Raw genomic sequence first — 20,546 nt, 5'->3', positions numbered from 1 at the left:
CCTCTAGAACTTCAAGATGACATGCCACGGGGTACAAAACAGAAAAAGAAATCAACTTGAGAGCTAACATAGCTTATAATCAGTCTAAGGCAAAACAACAAAGAAAGAAGTAGTGGGGTTGGAGACTTTAGGATCTTTTCTGACAACCCGCCGTGGAGGCGGCGGACCGAAGACGTCGTCCTCACCGAGCCGTCGCGGTGCGAAACCCTCGGGGGTCCGACGGGGAGCTTCTACACTCTGAAGCTCTCTCCTTTGCCGTCGATGTGGCGCAGACGCAGGTAGACGTCGGTGCCGATGCCCTGCATGGACTGTACGGACAGAGAGCCCCCCAGGTACTCGGCGTACGCCCTGGACGTGGGCAGGCCGAAGCCGAACCTGAGGACGAGGAGGAGACAGACGGACGGTTTCAGAGAAAGAACGAACGGAGGCGACCGGCCGATTCAGGGTCGATCAAAAAGTTCAGACCGTTCCTGAAGCGGCAGGAAGCAACGACCTTCATGAGCAATTAGTCCGAGTTCATTTGAATCCTTCTCATCCGCTCTGGGAAAGGTTCCAGAAAACAGACGGTGTCTTCGACTCCGTGGGAAGCTCCTGTAAGAGCAGGTGTCTGGTAAGAAGGGACCCGGAGACCTCGACCGCCTGGAACACCCCGAAGGAAAATCCCCACAAATGAATTCAATTAAAAACCAGCGCGACCCCGAGTTCTACTGGGACCTCCTGAACCGGCTGAGGGTTGGGAGCATTGTTAGCTGTTTGTTAATTTAGTTCAGCAGGTTTTTAGATAAATGATCTGCAGATTTTGGTTGTTATAGTTGAAGTGTCTGAACTTTTTGACCGCACCTCGTACGGGTTTACTGGGTCGCTATCAAGTCTGCTGGTGACGTCACGGTTTAACAAACCCGTCGCTGTTCCCTTCATATCTTTAACACGCTGAAAGAAAGACGACGACCGCCGGAGAAGGAGGTTGTGTTGTTCGGTTCTTACCCGTGCATCGGGTTGGACTGATTTCCACTGTTGGTAATGTTGTTGAAGAAGTTGCTCATGCGGGGGTCCTGCGCGCTCTCCTCGGCCGTGCTGAAGTGGTAGTCCATCACCTTGTCGATGATATTGTGCGGGATGCCGCCTCCCCGGTCTGAGATCCTGAATCAGGAAAATAAAAAGTTATCTTTGGAGCCACAAACCGAACCGCTGTAACTTTCCTCTTCTTTGACGTTGATAGATAAGCGACAGAAAATAAGACCGCTGAAGAGATACTGAACTCAGAATCACATTTTTATCAAACTTCTCGCACTTTAAATGTTCTCCGAGTGAATTTCAATCAGCTACAATAGAATAAAACCTTCAGCTGCTCACCTGATGACAAAATCAATGTCGTTATTGGCGATGGTGATGACCACGTCGGGCACGTTGTACGGGGTGTCCAGGTGGCTCTCCATGGTGGCCCTGAAGGTACAAATGGATGGAGGTTATGGAGGGGCAAAAATTATATACACATTTATATATATTATTTGAACGGTGACATATTGTAAAAAAAAAAAAAAAAAAAAGTTTTTTATTTTGAAGCAGAACATTTTGGATTTTTTTTTTTTTTTTTTTTTAAGAATGGTGGCAAACTGTGACTGATCAAATTCAGCTCCATCTACTCTTAGGACTTCACAAAAATGGAAGGTTTTGGTCAAATTTTAGCAGAATTATTAGAACATTTTGAAGGTCTCACAAGCAGCACTGAAAATTAGATCTTTTCACATAAATAATTCATAAAAATTACAAGAAATTATGCCAAATTGTGGACCAGGTAGCTAAATGAACGGATCTGAAATGATCATATATGTAGGCGTAATAAAAGTGGAGATTTCCATCTCCATGTCTTGAGGTAATAAAGAGGCGCTGTTGCCATGGTTACCTCATGGCGTTCTTGAGGAGCTCGGGCAGGATGTAGTCCAGCGGCAGCAGGATGAAGGGGAAGCGAGCCGCGACGTGTCCGTTGATCCTCACTCTGGGCGAGTTTCCGTACTGGTGTTCACAAAGACGTCTGTCGGACGCGAAGGAACATTTAACGAGATTAGAAACATTCGTTCAGACGGCAACGCGGCCGGACTCAAAACACAGACCGATGCTGTTGTGGCGTCAGCCACAAGCGCTAATGATTACCGTCCTGGTTTAGTGTGTCAGCACACACCGAGCACAAAGAACAGCTCACTAACAAAGGACTGAAAATGTTCATGTTGATCTGATGATGTTGAAGCCGTTTACAGACTTTTAGTACTTTCACTCAAGTAAAGGACCTACATTTCTTTTGTCCAACGCTGTTTAACAAAATTCTTTCTTTTCTTGTTCCTGCAGTTCAGTTTAAAGCTCTAAAAAGTCTTTTTTTTTTTTTTTGCAATTATCTCCTGAAAAAAAGGAAAGTTTCTTTGTGCTCATTTAAAATCTTAATTTAAAGGGGCGGGCCTACGATATTTAAAAACCTCCAGAGCTGAAAGATACTGAAAACAAACTTTACAGTGAATTTTGAAACAGATTGTGTCCAACAACTAAATTATACAAATTCAATATATTTGCATATTCATAAATTCTGGAATTCAATTTAAAGTATTTTTACAAGATAAATTAATATTGTTTTTGTGTGAAAAATCCTTATCAGACACAAAATATTTGTCAAATTAAACAAATGTACATCTTACATGTGAGGACGAAGCTTTAAATATTAAATATTCTGTTGTACATGTTGATTTAAAACCGGACACGACTTCCCTGCTGACTCATCACTCGTCCGCTCACAGGGGCAACTTTCTTTTAAAAGATTAGGAAAGGCAAACAAGAACGAGCTCGTATCTGGTTCACAGCTCCTGAAGGTTTATCAGCTGACCTCTGACTCCGCCTCAGTCAACACGGCGCTCATACGGAGGCAGGAAGTCATCGAAAGGTGATGAGCAAACAAAACGGCGGCAGTCAGTCGCTCACCTGGCAAAGTCCACCCACTTCTCAATGATCTTTTTGGGAGAGAGACGTCTGCATATGATCCCAACAAAGTCAGGCTGAAACAACAACAGACACGTTTCGGTTAGTTTTTTTTTTACTTAAATCAAAGAATTCTTTATTTTTATTAAACCTTTTTAATGAATCATATTCGATCAGTAATTTTAATTGTGGCTTCACTGTATGCTGTAAATCCTTCCGTGTAATTCATGAATACATTACTTCCTCAAATTTACCAAAAGACTCTTCACCCCACCCTCCATTTCCTGCTGGCTGGGAAACATTTACTAAGAACTGCTGTCACCAGCTGTTTTAGGACATTACTGCGCCTTTCTTCAAATTACAATTGTATATATGCGTCCTGTTTTTCCAAGATGTTTTTAAAAGAATCCATAAACAAGGTGAGAAAGTCACAAAGTAGATGGTTTTGGTCAGACTGGAAGGTTACGCCGACTTAATGTTGGAAGGCAAATGTGGTACGAACAATGTCTGAACACTTTAGTTTGTAATTCCCAACCTGAACCGTCAGACTCCACGCTCAGATTATTGAATTATTCCAGCGGCTTGGAGAGGGTCGGGTTCTGCGCTGCGGTGGATCCATGAACTGTGCAAGGTGGCGGGGCTATTACACAGACAGGTTTTAAACCTGGATTTAGACCGGTTTACAGACCGGATTGAGACCAGTTTAAATACTGGATTTAAGACTAGATGTAGACCGGTTTAACTACCGGATGTAGACCGGTTTAACTACCGGATTTAGACCGGTTTACAGACCGGATTGAGACCAGTTTAAATACTGGATTTAAGACTAGATGTAGACCGGTTTACCTACCGGATGTAGACCGGTTTAACTACCGGATGTAGACCGGTTTAACTACCGGATTTAGACCGGTTTAACTACCGGATTTAGACCGGTTTAACTACCGGATTTAGACCGGTTTTTAGAGCTATACTTCCTTCACAGTTCAGCTACGCTTGCCACAATCACACAGGACATTCATATACGTCCCAAACCACTTCCAAATGTGGTCGCAATGCATTCTGGGTGCGTTCCCACCTGTAATTTTAGCTGACCGGTTGTGAACCAAACTCCCCGTGAGGGATCAGACCGGATATTAACGGCAGGTTTACAGGGTCGATCGTAATCAGAGAAACAGCGAGACGTACGTTCTCTTCGTTGAGGGCGAGGTGGTGCGTGGCCAGCATACGGATTCCCAGACGAGAGCACAGCGTCGTATCCAGGAAGCTGCGGATGATCATCTCATCCTGTAACGGCAAGAACAAACTGCCTGACGATTCACACACAAAAACTCAATTAAAATACTACAACATTGGTACAAAAACCATCTGGTGAAACCAACCACATCCGACGGGTAACGAGACTGATGTGCTAAAAAAAACCTGAAATATTAACTACAATCACTGCTTTTAAAGTCTGAATTTAAACCTTTAAAATAATCTCTTCAACAACTGAAGGGACTTTAATGATCCGTCCTGTAGTGACAGGTGGACGATCCGCTCCGCCGGTACCTGGATGTGTCGGCGACACTCCCTGAAGCCCTGAGCCAACATGGTGACCACGTCTTTGTGGTCGTCCAGCAGCTGCTGCACCAGCTTACAGAACCGAGCCTCCACGTCCTGATCTTTGATCTGCCGACAGAGAGGCACACATCACTTATAACTCATCCAACTCTGACAAACTCTCTAAGGCGTCTCCCGGTCTTCTGATCCGTTGCTGCTTTAATTCAGTCTCATCGTAGACAGGAAATAATAATATTTATGTTACAAATCCTTTATTTGTTCAGCAGATTAGAGGATTCAAAAAAGACTTACAGGTGACTGAGAGGCTGATAAAGGACACGGCCGTGCTGTATCAACAAATTAACACCGTGGACATTTTTAGACGTTATAATTTAGTGTGTGATTTAATAGATTTATTTTTTAATTATCCGAGGCTCAAAGGATTCGTGTTAGAAGTATTAATTAATGCTCCACTCTGGCTGTTTGTTTCAGGTTGGAGGGATTTTGTTCTCATTCCCTTGAATATCTCAGGAACACTTTGAGGGAATTGGGTCAAATTTGGCAAAAAAAAAACATTCATTTGATACCAAGGAGTAACTGATTTCATTTTGTGGGTCAAAGGTCAAAGATCAAGGTCACCGTCACCCCCAATTCGACACATTCACATGATATCTCGGGAACGTCTGGATGGAATTTCTTCAAATGCGGCACAATTGTTCACTCGGCCTCAAGGATGAACTGTTTAGAGTTTGGTGGTCAAAGGTCAAAGTTCAAGGTCACTGTGACCTCACGTTCTCCTTCATCCATCTGGTTCTGGTGAACACAATATATCCAGAAGGCCTTGAGAGACTTTGTTCAGATTTGGCAAAAACATTTACTTGGTACCAGCGATGACCGGATCTTGGTGTTTAAAAGGGTCAAAGGTCAAGGTCACGGTCACCTTACATTAACCCATACCTGTGATTTATAAAGGGTAAGAAAGCTCCGAGCAGAGAAGATCTGCAGGGACACAGTTAGACGGTTGTTTCTACTGAATCTGATGCTTCTTTTGTTTTAGCCGGCGGAAAACATTTCAGAAATGAATTTCAGCACAAGTGAGAGGCTCCATCTAAACGGAGCAGGAGAGAAAACATGTTCGGCAGGTCTGTCAGTGGAACATGGGAACGAGGTGATATATAACGAGTGTCTGCACATTAAAAGCAAGATTTCACCCGCAGTAGCTCTTCCATGTGATTCTTCTGTAAACACTGTGTTGTTATTGGTGAAGTGAGAGAGGAGGGAGCGCTTCCTCTCAGATCAACTGACAATAAAATTAAACATTAGAGTTCAAATGATTCAAATTTAAGAAAACCTAGTTATTAGTTTATTTAGGTTAAGTCAGATCAACCAATCCTGGAGCTGCTTTCAAAAGTCTTCACAGTAAATGATCGCACTTCCTGTTTACGAAGTAGCTTTCTGAGAAATTAAGAACATCTGACATGTGTGTGTGTGTGTGTGTGTGTGTGTGTGTGTGTGTGTGTGTGTGTACTTCCATTTTATGTGTGTGTGCTTGTGTCACTCACTTGCGGAAAGTCACTGACTATGTGGTAGGCTCTGATGTACAGTTCATGCTGTAAGAAAACAGAGGAGAGGTGCAGGTCAGAGTTAGACTGATTCTCTGTGATCGACCATCCAACCAGCCCTGATCACCGGGCCCCTGATCACCGGGCCCCTGGTCACCGGGCCCCTGGTCACCGGGCCCCTGGTCACCGGGCCCCTAATCACCGGGCCCCTCGACACCACTGCACATGTGCAACACTTCAGGGAACTTCAGCGGGACGAGTCATCTGCGTTACCAGCAGAGTTGAGCAACTTTTCCAGCAGGAGAAGTTTTGTTTTTCCCTGTTAAACTCAGTTTAAAATGTCTGGACTACATCAGCGCGTGTTTCATAATCTGGATGTGGACCAACCGGACACCAACCAGTACTTTGTTTTTGATCCAGGAGCCGACAGTGCGAGTAAATCCAAGCTGACCTACATTACAAAGTGGTGGCACACAAAAGGAGGTCCCGCTTTATGCAACCCGGCGCGGAGAAACACGCCGACACCAGAAAGGAAAGAATGTGGGTGAAGGTTCATCGAGACACGCCGAGGCCGCGGAGCGCTTATAGAAGCTGTTGCAGGCGAAAACAGGCCGAGAGGGAACAGAGCAAAAAAAATAAAAAGGGGACACAAGCGCGCTCTGATATCATCTAATGGAGACGACGCTCGGTTTCAGAGCAGCTGAAACTTGATCTTCCCTCGCATCTGAATGCAGGAATTTTGTTTGTCCAAACTAGTATTTGGAAAACTTGACGACAACAACAACAACGTGCCTCCAGCGGCTGCTGAACCACACACATTACTTGGGACACTTTCTACTGAAATTCACAACACATTCAAATCACTTCCATGTGTCAGATTAGCGCAAATCTATTCATATCAGGGAGGTTCACTGTGAATAAAATCAGGGTTTTTTGCATTAATATATTCCAGATTGTGCTTTCTGCAAACCATTTCACCCCTCTGAGTCCTGAGCAGTTTGTTTCCAGCTACTGCACATGTTGAAATGTTCCCACACTTCCCGCCTGTAGAAAGCTCTCGGGTCCACATGACTGTCGGTCTCAGCCGAGTCCTTCAAGGTTTCTCTGTGTACTTGTTTCTTTCCATGAAATATATCTATTTATAGCTCAAACTTTGGCAATTTTACATGCTCAGTGCACACGATGAGTTCAAGGACAGTCGGAAATTTGAATTAAATGGTGTCATTTTGGTGATTTTCAGGACGAAAACATGTCTTTGGAAGCAGCTGGTGGGTTGTGGATGTTCAGAGGGTTAAAATGACTTTTTATAGGCTTTCTTTACCAATTAACTGCAATGTCAAGCCAACGCAAATACTAAATACGGTTTATGTTATACTGAATGACACACCAGTGCGTCTGCAGGGACGACTGCTGGTATAAGCGAAGCACAGGCTGCTCATATCAACTTCCTGTAATCTAGTCCACACTATTCACACACACCTCTCTTTGTGTAAATAGTGAATGACTGCATTTATAGAAAGGCATCAAGTTACCATACAAGGTCTGCACTTTGGATCGTTGCAGCATTTCAACCAAGAGCACAACCTGCTGAAACACAAGCATCCCTCCCCCAGTGGGAATGTTAGAGGAGGCAGCGGAGACCAATGTCCGGATGAAGACAGACTCTCCTGTGCACAGGTGTAGTTAGCTTTGTTCAGACTGCAGGACAGATTAGTTCTTTTTTGTCATATCCAGATTGTATCTGGATGATTTTTGAAAGTCAGGACAGTAAACAACATTAAAACATTTGCAAACCACGTCTGGGGGCGGTCGAAGGTTTCTAGAGATGCGTCTCAGTCCAGACGTTCTGCTGGCTCAGTTCAGATTCTGTCCGTCGCCATCTTTGATAGTTCGGAGCGGTTTGGAGCAGGAAGTTCTAAAGAATGAGGGATTATTTTCAGATGGACCTCCAGAAAACTAAGAAGAAGGAGTGACTTTAGCTAACAACACCGAGATAACTGATGGACACATTTTATTCACTTTGGATTTGATGAGACAAGTTGAATGGGAGTCTATGGAGCCGGAGGCTTTTTGGAGCCGACCTCTAGTGGCACTCGCTGGTATTGCAGCTGAAGACACTTCTGGATCAGAACCATTTTACAGACCTGAAGCTACGAACTCTTTTATAAACAGTCTGTGGGACAGAGGCACAAATAAACTTGTCTGTTGGCATTTTGCCTCCACATTGGAAAGCTGCGTCATCAAGCTGACGTCGTTGCCACGGCAACCCACGCAAGATAAGTTGGCAAATCTGATACGATTCACCTGCAGTCAGAACAAATCCGTTCTTGAATCTGTCAACCGCACCGTGTCCGAGCGGCGCGTCGCGTTCTTACCACTTGCAGGATGGTCGGGTTGCAGCCGATGATGAAGGGCAAACTGCGGAAGCCTTTGATGCGGTGGGCGATCCGTACCGGCAGCTCCTTGTGGAGGTACTTGGCGCTGCTCTGAGGTCATAAACAGAGAACGGCTCAGAGTCACACCGACCGGTCGGCTTCTCGTTAATCACACTCCGAACCGCCGGAGCGGCTGGAATATTTACCAGGATGTGGTGTCCCTCGGGAGACTTCCCAGAATACAGCAGGGTAGCTAAGGTCAGCCGCACGGAGGCCTGGTGACACATTGACGGGAAATCAGGAACACACTCACAACCGCAAGTCATGCTGGTCATTACAAAAACTAAACAGCTGTCAAACATGGTCTTTTTTTCATACCAGTGTTTATACATGTCAAGAGTTTATTGCATATGTCTGCGAACAAATAACAAAAAACTGCCTGACAAAAATATCAAAGATGTTTAAAGTCATTCAGAATCAGAGTTGTCATTTCTTTAGCTGTAAAATGTCCTATTTAATTCACACAATGTCAAAACTCTTTATAATCTGAGGGATGTGTATGAATATATCACATTAAATAACTAATGGTAGCCTATGAATCATTTTCAGATATTATAATTTAAATCAGTATTGGTTTCTACAACAACATTTGGACTCTTTCCAGAGTTTGACAACAAATTTTGTGTCGAACTTCTTTCGGTTCCCCAAAAAGTTTTTAATCTGACGTTTCTCTGCTCAAGTTTAAGGTGCATAAAAAAAAAAACTTGTATAATATAACTGCATTAACTGATTAAAATAACTGTTAAATATGTCTTGAAAATGTAGTTTCACCTTCATAACTGATAATCCTGGAGGTTTTACAGACTTTTACCACTAACAGATATGCAATATTGGATCATTTTCATCAATAAATAAACAACAAAGAATTAATAATTTTGGTCTCATTTGTTTGATTGGGTTTCTTTTCATCTAATTTTAGGACTTCACCAACTCTGAAGCACCACCTGCCCGTATATGTCGTTTAATTTTGGTCCATCTGTGACACAATAAATCCCCGTCAGCGTTGGGTAGCAGTGGGATGTTAAAGTATTGAATTCACCGTGTAGTTATTTTCCTGTGAAGAAATATTTTCATTGTTGTTTTCTTATATTGTGTGAAAAAGCTGAAAAGTTGTGCCCAAAAAATAGAAATAAAAAACACCCGACTTCCCATTAACTGGGTGAACTCATCTGTGTAAATGAACACCATCAGCTCTCTCTGGGTCAATATTCACACGTTTTATAGTGGAGCTCAAATTACAGCTCAGCGAGGACAACTTCTCTTTTTACGTCCAACATCACATGTTTTAATTTGCCTGAAAAAAAAAATCTCTGCAGCTGCGTTCAGGTGTTCAGCGGCTGATGTTCAAATAGGAGCTCACCTAACTGGTTTTGGAAATTTCACGTTATTTAAGATTAGTTTTATAACTTTTCCATGTAGTCGCCATCTTTAACTATAAAAATCACCAAAAATATACATATATAAAAGCAGCTTTTCGCCCCAGCTTCCGTTTTCTGGGATATAATTTCGACCTTTAAACGCGGACACGTCGTTTGCTGGCGACATTTTTTCTTCATGTTGGAAAAAAATAAGGAGAAGCTGTCGGTTCAGTTCAAAAGCTGCATTTATTGATGTAAACGCGGACGGACCGACCGGACCAGGAGGTTTGGGGATAAACGGCCTTTTCCGTCGTCCCTGAACGCGGCACAGCCCATGCTAACGGTTAGCTCGGCTGTCAGCTACCAGCTAGCTCCAGCCTCGTTGTCCCCGTTAGAACCACAACTTGTTCACAAAGAACCGGAAAAAGGACAAAGTCGGTTTCCTACCTTCTCCGCGGACACATCGATGGCGGACTGGTTGTAAAAAGACGTGACAGTCTTCGACCTCTCCCTGGCCATCTCCGAAAACCCCTGCATCGACGACGTGGAGCGGAACCGGGGGCTCCGCGCTGCGTTGGCGGCGGCGGCGGCCGGCAGGAGGCTCCCCGGCCCCGGCCTGGCCCTGCCGGCGGCGCCGCTCAGCATCTCCGCCGCGATACCCGCCAGTCCCGGACGCATTTTGTGTTTGTTTGTTTTCGGAGACGAGCTGTGAGTGTGAACAGGGCGGCCGTGCTCCCGCAGTAACACCCGGGTTGTGCGGCTGCTACGAGGCCATCGGGGTCGTTGTGGCGCACAAAGGCACAGATATGAATCCAGGCGGGAGAGGGGGGCCACCATTGGCCAGGCGGGGGAGCGAGCAGGAGGCAGCCTAGCCAATCAGCGGGGGGGGCCAGGGGCGGAGCGAGGCAGCATCAACCCCCCCCCCTCCCCCGGGCCGGGGAGAGGCGGTACCCCCCTGCCCCCCCTCCGTCCTCCCTCCACTTAAAATGTTGGGGTTTTTGTGACTAATCAAGAAAACAATACATTTTTCAATAAATAAATAAATAAAATAAAAGTAGAATATTCTAGTAGTATTTTCTAAGTTGGGTTTTCTTTAACTGTTCTTAGGAAAAATCTGATGAAGTTTGGGGTCATATTTATCCAGAAATACAAACATTTCTGAAGGCTTCATTAACTTTAAAGCTTTTTTATGTTTTATGAAGTTTTTATGTTCCTTCATATTTGTTTTTATGTGAAACACTGCATGTCGTTTTGTTGCTTTAAAACACTTTGAGCTGCATTTCTTGTATGAAAGGTGACAAATAAAGTTTATTATTATTCAAAATAAATTTAATTTCACACTAAAAATTTTTAGTGTAGTTTTAATAATCACTATAACCATTATTTTATCTATCTTGTGAAGTATGTAATCCAAAACTAAACCAGGAGAACTCACCTTGAACAGCAGGTGAGTCACAAACTGCCTTTAATTAAGTGTCTGACTTAAAAAGTGGATATCTTCAGACAGAGACAGCTCATTTACCTTTTTTCTTTTTGGCATTAAAAATAAATACCTTGAATTATTTAAATTACCTACAGAGGTATCTTTACTCAGAGTACGGCAGCAGATGGTCGTCTTACTTTGATGCACCTGACGTGGGATTAAAAAAGCACAATAATTCGATTTTGGACGATAATTATGACAGAAAGTGACAGAAAAAACTCTTCTGTCTGAATGTGATTGTAAAGAGTAATAAATAAAGCAGAATAAAGCACTATGATGTTATTCTGGGGGAACATAACCTTCTGTCTTACATTTAAGGAGATGCAATGTTGGTCAAATTAAGCAGCTTTCAGAGGAATTCATTCTGAGCTGTGATTTTGTTCAGGACAAACGAGACGTCCTGGCAGCTTCGAGGTTAAAACACAAACACTTCAGTCTGTCTCCGGGCTGAATTTGTCCTTGTAATGTGGTAAAACTAGAAAAATAAACTCCTAAAATCTTTATTGTTTTTCTATTTTTTTTTTTTAAATCCCACAACACAAATGATTTAAAAACATCTTTTTAATTAATTAAAGTCACTTGCAGCTTCACAAAGACATGGAAACACACTGATACAGTATTGTACTACTGTAGGAGGTAAACAACATGTTTACTGTTCAGATGTGCGAGTCATCAGGAAGAAACTAACACACTTTGTCCTGCAGTTACGCAACAGGCTGAATCTCTTTTCTGCTGCGTCAGCACTCTTTAAAGGTCCAAAATACCATTGGTACCCCAAATTATGAACATCTGACAAAAGAAGTAATGCAAATATAAATGAAATATATTTCAACTGAAGGTCAGTGACTCATTTAACTCTGATTAAAACTGCATTAAATGTGTTTTTGGGATGTTTCTCATGCAGCTGATTGGCTCTTTGAACAACAAGTAAATGATTTGTTTTTGTTGGATGGAAATATATGAAGAATCAGCAGCTTTTTAACTGCAGCTCAGCAGAAGCTGATTTAAAACTGACGAGAACGACTAAAACTATCAAAGAAACTCACTGAACACAAGATCCGACGTGAAAACGCCTGCAACTGCATTTTTGTAATTTTGTAGACTAAAACATTTTAAATTTAATTGAACGTCCTTTACTGCCAAGGTCAAATCAAATGAGTTCACATGAAGCTCATTAACCCTTTCACCGCCAGATAAATCTCTGCGTTTCTCTGTGGTGTCTGGTGAGACGTTCCCGGACCGGTCGGATGAATGTTTTCTGCACTGCAGGTTTAAATATCTTCAAACGGGAAATCAGTAGATAATTCTGTCACACGGCAACAACGAATGTCTGACTTCACCTTTCTGTGGTTCAGTTCACGCAGCAACAAAAACTCTGCAAACTACAGAATTTAAATAAAACTACACGTATTTAAACTTTCATGTAAATAAAGAAAATAATTTAAAAAAAAGAATATTGTCATTGTTTTTTTTCCACCGTCGAGCTGTTGTTTGAGCTGATAACCCGGCGATGTCATAAAAGTCTCTTTTTCCAACATGTTGCCGTTTTCACAAAACATCTTAGTTACTTAAAAAATAAATACCAACATTTGATACACTTTCCTCCTCAAACGGGAGATTTAACTTCCCTCAGGTGGACTCCTCCCTCCTCCACACGATCACCATGTTCTTGTCGCTGAGGGCCACCAGGTAGTGAAGCTCCGGGTCCATGGCCACGCTGTTGATGGAGGGGCCCCGCAGGGGGCCGCCGCTCCTCAGCGGGGTCGGCCACTCCAACACCTAAAGGAACAACGGGCGGGAGACGTGAGGAGAACCGGTACGACTGTGGAGGACAGAAACACTGAACACCAACTTCACGCAGTTTATTTAGAGTTTTGCATCAAAAATGTCTCATTTTGTAGCTTTTCCCAAAAAGTAAGATGTAATTTTCTGTTTTAAATGAGGAAATTTATGGAATTAGTACCAAAACAATTCAAGTCGAGAAGAAAAAGTTTTAATTTTTTTTAAAAAAAAAAAAATTTTAAACAACTTCCTCCTAAAGATTAGTAAGTGCCGACTTCCTGTGATAATAATCTGGATGCACATCGCAGGAATATTTGACCGTTTTTGTTATTTTTTTATTTCCGTTTTGAAGCAGTTGGAGGAGTTTAACGGGATTTCAAGCTGCAGCTGATATTGTGAAGATTGACTTCATTTGAGTTGATTACTCTGATTGAATAGTTGGTGTCAGAGATGTTCAGAGAGCAGAGTTTGGGTGTTGATCTTTGCTCCCTGATCGCCGCAATCAGCTGGACGGATGTAATATTATCATAAAAAAGTATAAATATATCGATACTTTAAATGATGTGCTGCAGGATTTCAGCAAAGAGACATGACGTTCACCTCGGTGGGGAGGACAAGCTTCCCGCTCTGCAGACGGTTTCCATGGAGGTCGGGGACGTGGTACGTCCACAGCCTGCCGCTGTCATCACCACACACTATGTAGGCCTGGCCTGAGACACACACACACACACACACACACACACACACACACACACACACACACACACACACACACACACACACACACACACACACAGACAGACAGATAGACACAGTACTGAGTTACATGTGAATCAATACATTTTGCAAAAACATCTTTTTCTTTACTTTGTCGTGATTATGGTTTTGGAGTTCTCAATATTTTGCCAACACAATTCATTTAAATGGGAGGTGCAGAATATTAGGAACAGCTAAGCAGCTACAAGAAAAGGCAAATTTGCAAACAAAATTCCCTGATATTCCAGGATAAATGATCCCGGTCCGACGACGTGGACTCACCGGGACAGGTGTTGAGGGCAAGGTAGGGAACCTCGGTGTTGGCCCACTGCAGCTCGGCCAGAACCACGGCGCTCACCGCCCGGCTCTTCTTGTTGGGCCGCTGGGCTCTGGTCTGGCTCCAGCTCCACAGGTAGATGGAGCCGTGCAGGTAGTTCTTAGAGGCTGACGTGGAGGGAAAGAGGAGGAAGTGGGAATCAAAGTTAAGAAGGAAACAGAAAGAAAGGAGAGAATTCAGGATCTTAAAAATATTTTGCATTTTATTTAAATAAAACAGTCCTGAATCTCACTAATTAGACCTTTAAGCTGGTAACAGCTTGTAGTTTTGTATTTATGTGCTTCACGCAGCGTTGAGTCATTAACAACAGCGCCATCTTGTGACCCACGAAAGTCACTTTCACACCAACTTCAGATCGAGTCTGAACCAAACTGATGGACTGACTGTAGACATCTAATTATATTCAGTGTGACTCTGCGTTTCCAGCTCAGAGGGGGAGGAGCCTCACTTACCCACGACGTCATCGTTAAGAAAGCTCAGGCCGTCCACGGTGTGGTAGTCGTGGTCTTTGTCCTCCTTCTGATATGCGGGGAAAGTTATCTCCATTTCTTTTGACCTACGGAGAGAGAAAATAACACTTTATGCTGCTGCTGGCTAAAAATCGGATATTTCTGCAAAAATACGACCTAAAACTTCACAAAAAAAAGGACATTTTTACAGACATTATAAAGATTACCGGAACTCATATGCAAAATTAAATACTGAAATTTAAAGACTAAATCTCAAATTTTTAACGTAAAACAAAAGAAAATGTGTCTATAAAAAACAATCTGAATCAAACATTGTTGTCTCTTCTTCCCTCAAATAAAAAGAGAAAAAGACAAATTTATATTAAAAAAAGAAAGAGCCAATAATCCTGCATACGGACACAATAAATCCAGACACAGCACATTATTTTTTGTTGTCATTGTACAAACTCTCTACGGGTGCACGCACGCACACACACACACACACACACACACACACACACACACACACACACACACACACACACACACACACATACTGTGGACGCCGTCCTTTACCTCTTGGCGGCGCTGTTGGTCCCGAGCTGCGTGTTGTAGCAGTGCAGGCCGTCCTCGCAGGCCGTCAGCAGGTGAGTGCCGGGAGACGTCGGGGGCAAGCACAGGTGCAGAGGGGTGGCGCTGATGTCCAACACCAGCAGCTGACTGGAGGGACATATAGATATTGAACTCACAGTGACCTTTGACCTCCAAAATCTAAACACATCATTGCTGAGCCAAAGTGAATGGTTTTGACAAATTTGAACAAATTCCCTCGAGGGGTTCTTGATCAATCGATTTCACAAGAACAGGACGTACAGACAAACTTGAACTTTGACCTTTGACCACCAAACTCTAATCAGGTCATCTCGGTGTTCCTGAGATATCATGTTCACGATAATTGGTCGAATTGGGGTCACGGTGACCTTTGACCCTCCCGCAAAATGTAGTCAGTCCGTCCTTGATATCAAGTGAATGGTTTTGCCAATTTTGACCCAATTCCCGCGAGGCGTTCTTGAGATATCGTACCATGTCACGAGAAAATAAAAAGCTATTGGTCCTATATTAGAAAATTTAAACTTAACGAGGCGACATTAAAAACGCAAAATGTTGTTTCATCTTTAAAAATGTGTTGTAAACTTTGATTTGTAGTTGTGAATAAAAGGCAGAACTACTCACACCACTTTGAAGTTGTACTGGCTGTCCACGCCGCCGACGTCCCACAGCGACACCTTGTTGTCGTACGATCCGGCTGGAAGACAGAAGGCGGTGAAACATTTTAGGTTAACTGAGGTAAAGTCGAACCGAGCGACATCGTCGGAGGCCGATGGAACCGATGACTCACTGAAGAGGAAGTTTCCCTGCTGGTGGTTGAACCGGAGGACGGACAGCGACTTCCTGCTGGCTCTGAACTCGCCGTAGGCCATGTTGTTCCTGGGATGGATCAGCTTCACCAGACCTCTCTTCCCGCCGGCCGCCAGGATGCTGCAGTGCTGCACCGACGCCTTCCTGGCCCGGGACATCAGCACCGTGGACCAGGCCAGGGAGAAGAACTCCTGACGGGACCGGGACACAAACAACATCAGACACCTGGAGCTCGAAAAAGAGACGTTAAATAAGTCCAAGACTGATCAGACCTCTCCGGGAACTTTGTACTTCTTCATCACCATCCCGGTCTCACAGTCGATCACACAGAGGGAGTCTCCTCCGCAGGTCGCCACCAACCGGCTTCCTCCACTGCTGGCTGCTGACACGGGAAACAAAATCGGTTACGGTCAATTATGATAAAAGTTGGGTTTATAAATATATTATTTCTGTACTTCCTACCGAAGGAGTCGGGCAGCGGCTGGAAGGCGCAGGCCCACAGCTGGGTGGAGAAGTCCTCCGAGCTGTCCTGTTTGCTGTGGCACTGCAGGACGTGGAGCGGCTTCAGGGACGCCGGCTGCAGGACGGAGGAGACATGAGGAGGATGAGGAGGAAGGTGGAAGAAGGTGGAGATGTTAATGACACCATGTTGCTGCACAGATACAGATACAGGAAAAAGAAACAGCTCTGTAGGTGGTAGTAGGTGTAATGTCTCTAGATTTGCAGCTGCAGACCTCATTAGTTTTGCAGGTATTTTGGTGATAAACCAAACTATTAGGACAAATTTAAAGGGGCAGTTTGTAGGATTTAGACACGCCCCCAAAAACAGGTCTTTCTTGAATCTTCTTTTCTAATGAATGAGGGATTATTTTCAGATGGACCTCCAGAAAACTAATAAGAAGGAGTGACTTTAGCTAACAACACCGAGATAACTGATGGACACATTTTATTCACTTTGGATTTGATGAGAGAAGTTGAATGGGAGTCTATGGAGCCGGAGGCTTTTTGGAGCCGACCTCTAGTGGCACTCGGCAGTATTGCAGCTCACTTCCTAGACCTGTATCAGTAGCTGTATTTCCGGTACCTGTGTGTTGCTGCAGGTCTTCGCTGTGAGCAGCATGTCGGCGTCTCTCTGCAGCTGTGATGCCTTCAGATCTCTTCTGCTGACGTCTTTCTTCAGTTCCTCTTTGGAGCTTCTCCTGGGCGTCTCCGGTCTCGTCCGTCCTCTGGTGGGGGTCGAGGGCGGCTGGCCGGTCTTGCGGGGGCTCGTGCTGACCGCGTCGGTCGGGGTCAGACTCTGGAGTCGGGAGAGACGGAGGCTAGATTTGCGAGGACTTTCTTCAGCCGGAGACGGGAGGTCGACGCGCTGCTTTTTACGAGGCGTCAGTCTGGTGCCGGCGTCCATCACCGTGTCCGTCTGTTTCCTTTTTGACGGCGTCGTCACACCCTGAGTGACAAAAATATGGAAAATCATATTAAACATCCAGTAGTAAGAGTGATGGATCAAAACCAGCTGATCAATCCTGAACCAAAGCAGAGAGAGTGTGAAGGAAGCTGCTGATGTCCACTGCATCTTAAGACACTGTATAAAGAGAATCACAATATTCAGGGGAAAAAAGTCTAACTTTTATTTTTACGTACATAGAATGTCTCATGTTGTGCTTTTATTCTGAAAGGCATTCATTCTCCATGAAGCAGTTTAATGCCAGCCATAAAAGCAATGGCCAAAACTAATCATTCGAGCATTTTAGTTAGGATTAGATAAACCTGACTTTAATTCAAGATCAGTCTGATTTATTTAAAAGTTAGACTTTTCTTTAATTCAAGATAAGTCTGCCTCCCTTTTTTTCCATTGGGTTTTAACCTTTTGTTGCATTTTTTTTAATACATTTTTTAACTGTGCATTAGTGGGTTGCGTAATACTGCACAATTTTTTATGTGAAATAAATTTGAGTGGCTCAGAAAATAGTATTTTATAGTATTGCATCTAAAATCGTACATGGTTCTCTTTGGCCTCAGCAGCCTCTTTGTCATCCGAGTCTTCCTTTGGTTGTGTCAGCGAGCGCAGATACTCCTTCGCTATAATCTCCACCTGAGAACCAGAAGAGACAAAGTGATTCAAAAATAATAAAATAAATAAAAACAGGACACAAACCAGGGCCCAGAGAGTTTGCAACATCCTGAACTTACCTTCCATTTGGTGAAGTCGCTGACAGAACTGGGTCCAAACTTAACTTGTTGCCGGGCGGTCATGACAAAGTTGGTCTCCAAGGCAACCATTTTCTCTGCCGTGACGGGATCAGGGAGGCAGAAACTCTTCTCCCAAAGTGCAACGACCTGAAACAAACATTTATTTTCGATCAGTATAAAGTTTAATACTTTAAAAATAGAGACACTGCAGTTTTAACGCCGTGAAGTACGTTAAAATAAACATCAGGTTTCCGACCCTCGTCCTCAGGTTGTCGCTGTAGACGTAGCGCAGGTGGTTGGCGGTGGTGCTGACGTCTTTACCGTTGTAAATCCTCAGATTGGGCAACAACACCATCAGCTTGTAGTTGTCACTCACCTGAAGAAGATAATCAACATTAACAATCGAGTGCGAAAGGACAAACACGGAAAGATATTTTGGCAGCAAACACAGTCGTGTCCTCACGGTGATGTAAAGGTTGTCGTCCATCTTCAGCTCCTCCAGGCCGCCCAGAGACTCCAGCGTGGTGACGTCCTCCATCTGGTTGTCGCTGAGGTCGAGGTGACGGAGCGCCGGCAGCTCCAGGTTCCTGGGAAGCTCCTGCAGTAGGTTCCCGGAGAGATCCCAGCGCTCCAGGGACCGCAGACGGGACAGCAGCCTCGCCGGCAAGTCCTGCAGCTTCAGCCCCAACTTAGACAAACTGGAGAGCAGAGAGCCGAGTCAGTTTCCACGTGGCAGGAAATCACGTATGTGGCTATTTAAGGGGTTATTTTCTAGTCTTTATGTATCAGCACCATTTACTTCAAAACTGGGGTTCCTCAGCCACACATGCAAAAAAATACCACAAAAAAGCATAAATTGTATGTTTGTTTTTTATCCACAACACGTTTAATCAGGTACTTCTTCCTGCTTTGGTGTAACTAACATGCAAAGAGTGTTAAAACGTGCTCACTTCAGTGTCTTGAGTTGCTCCAGCTTGTTGGTTTTTGGAGAGCCTTTCTCCAGGAGAAGTTTCTCTGTTATTTTCTCCATCGCTGATCTGCAGGATGAACCACAGTTCAGAAAAGAAGACACCAGAGAAACAACTCAAGATTTCAACAACTCGTTTTCAACATGGACCTCAATTTGTTATCATTAGTGACTAACGAGGACATGGAAAAGTCAAACAGAAAAAAGGTTTCAAAAGATCAGAAACTGTGTTTTAAAGAATCTCTGCCCTTTCTGGGATCATTTAATTCAGGGTTTAATACATCTGTTTAATAATTTAAATGTATTTTCCTCCAAAACAGGAAGTGAGTCGCCTGAGAAAAGAGAAAATACCCAAACAACAACACTCACGTTTTAGTCATAATTATTGGTTTTTTACAGCATTATGCCTTTTAGAAACCTTATAAACATGTTTATAAGGTCACAGCAGGATATATTTGTTCAGTAAAAAGATATTACTTGGATGAATCACCGTGAAAAGCTTTCTGAGAAACAACAAAAGTTTGAAGACCACGTTGGAAACCCTCCTGGCGTATCTTTGAACTTTAACTGAACTTTAAAGACAATAAATCAATCATTATTTCGTTTTAGTGAACCTTCCGCTCGTTTATCTTTTATAACCAGACATCAGGATTATAAAGTTGTTGGTATTTGTGGATAAAACAACTCACCAACACGCCGGTGGACTCTGGAGGTAGAAACTGAGCTTTCCCGGGGAAACGGCGTACTTCCGGTGGGCGTGGTTAAAGCCAGGAAGTTTTTACCCCGAGTTTCGCCTGACAGGCAAAAGGTAGCCCCCCCCCCCCCTCCCCTCCCCCCTCCCCCCTCCTCCAGTGTGGAAGAAAAAGTGGTTTGCCATTTAAAAAAAGAGTAATATCGAATTTTAAATATAGTATTATAAAAAATGTGATTGCAATGTAGCTAAATTATATACCAACATTATAAATATTCAACGATTTCTGCAATATTTACATCGTTTGAAAACGTTTTACTGTAGATTTTTGAGCAAAATAGTATAAAAATGCCTTGAAATTAGGTAAACAGACAGCAGTATATATTTTAAACCCTCCAAACCACATTTTTCCTTTTGTTTTATAATGTTAGCCATCATATTTGATCATATAACGTGTCTTTTCTCATTGAATACCTTCTCTTGTATTTATTTTTTACCCTCTCGTTATCTCTACTTGAATTATTTCCTGAATGTTCATACAAAACAAAACAAAAAAAGCTTGTCGTGTCCTCCAGAACTGAATAAGCACGCAGGCACCGCCAGGTGGCGGTAGTGAC

At 43.5% G+C, this 20,546-nt stretch overlaps 2 protein-coding genes across 2 annotated transcripts; both read right to left on the bottom strand.

Moving 5' to 3' along the window:
• Positions 1-211: 211 nt before the first annotated feature.
• On the bottom strand, positions 212-10,770 carry bckdk (branched chain ketoacid dehydrogenase kinase). Its single transcript, XM_069709611.1, has 11 exons — positions 10,303-10,770; positions 8,644-8,712; positions 8,438-8,548; positions 6,063-6,110; positions 4,510-4,629; positions 4,147-4,245; positions 2,965-3,038; positions 1,904-2,032; positions 1,354-1,443; positions 985-1,140; positions 212-375 (listed from the first exon to the last, which is right to left on the bottom strand). Exons 1-11 carry the CDS (start codon positions 10,690-10,692, stop codon positions 231-233), a joined length of 1,431 nt encoding a protein of 476 aa, XP_069565712.1. The 5' UTR covers positions 10,693-10,770; the 3' UTR covers positions 212-230.
• Positions 10,771-11,879: 1,109 nt separating this feature from the next.
• Positions 11,880-19,961, bottom strand: lrwd1 (leucine-rich repeats and WD repeat domain containing 1). The gene is made up of 16 exons (XM_069709638.1): positions 19,928-19,961; positions 19,222-19,308; positions 18,735-18,969; positions 18,528-18,647; positions 18,272-18,418; positions 18,081-18,173; positions 17,166-17,528; positions 16,544-16,658; positions 16,354-16,460; positions 16,062-16,272; positions 15,896-15,968; positions 15,239-15,382; positions 14,666-14,769; positions 14,159-14,320; positions 13,721-13,830; positions 11,880-13,117 (listed from the first exon to the last, which is right to left on the bottom strand). Exons 2-16 carry the CDS (start codon positions 19,299-19,301, stop codon positions 12,968-12,970), a joined length of 2,214 nt encoding a protein of 737 aa, XP_069565739.1. The 5' UTR covers positions 19,302-19,308; positions 19,928-19,961; the 3' UTR covers positions 11,880-12,967.
• Between the last annotated feature and the right edge of the window lie 585 nt (positions 19,962-20,546).

Source organism: Brachyistius frenatus, unplaced genomic scaffold (assembly GCF_029030835.1).
Source record: "Brachyistius frenatus isolate BFR_SWC_R1_liver_20210118 unplaced genomic scaffold, ASM2903083v1 Contig_84, whole genome shotgun sequence".
Classification (NCBI taxonomy): Eukaryota; Metazoa; Chordata; class Actinopteri; family Embiotocidae; genus Brachyistius; species Brachyistius frenatus.
Note: the sequence above shows the minus strand (reverse complement) of the source record. Positions and strands in the feature narration are given on the sequence as shown.

What these genes read in the sequence shown, in the direction of transcription:
- lrwd1 (XM_069709638.1), bottom strand. Translation starts at nt 19,301, where the DNA reads ATGGAGAAAATAACAGAGAAACTTCTCCTGGAGAAAGGCTCTCCAAAA. An exon ending in GAGCAACTCAAGACACTGAA is followed by an intron (nt 18,970 to 19,221) that starts GTGAGCACGTTT and finishes TCTGCTCTCCAG; the next exon opens with TTTGTCTAAGTTGGGGCTGA. An exon ending in TCTTAACGATGACGTCGTGG is followed by an intron (nt 14,321 to 14,665) that starts GTAAGTGAGGCT and finishes CCTCCACGTCAG; the next exon opens with CCTCTAAGAACTACCTGCAC.
- bckdk (XM_069709611.1), bottom strand. Translation starts at nt 10,692, where the DNA reads ATGGTGGCCCCCCTCTCCCGCCTGGATTCATATCTGTGCCTTTGTGCG. An exon ending in TAGTCAGTGACTTTCCGCAA is followed by an intron (nt 4,630 to 6,062) that starts GTGAGTGACACA and finishes CTCTGTCGGCAG; the next exon opens with ATCAAAGATCAGGACGTGGA. An exon ending in GACATTGATTTTGTCATCAG is followed by an intron (nt 1,141 to 1,353) that starts GTGAGCAGCTGA and finishes TTCCTGATTCAG; the next exon opens with GATCTCAGACCGGGGAGGCG.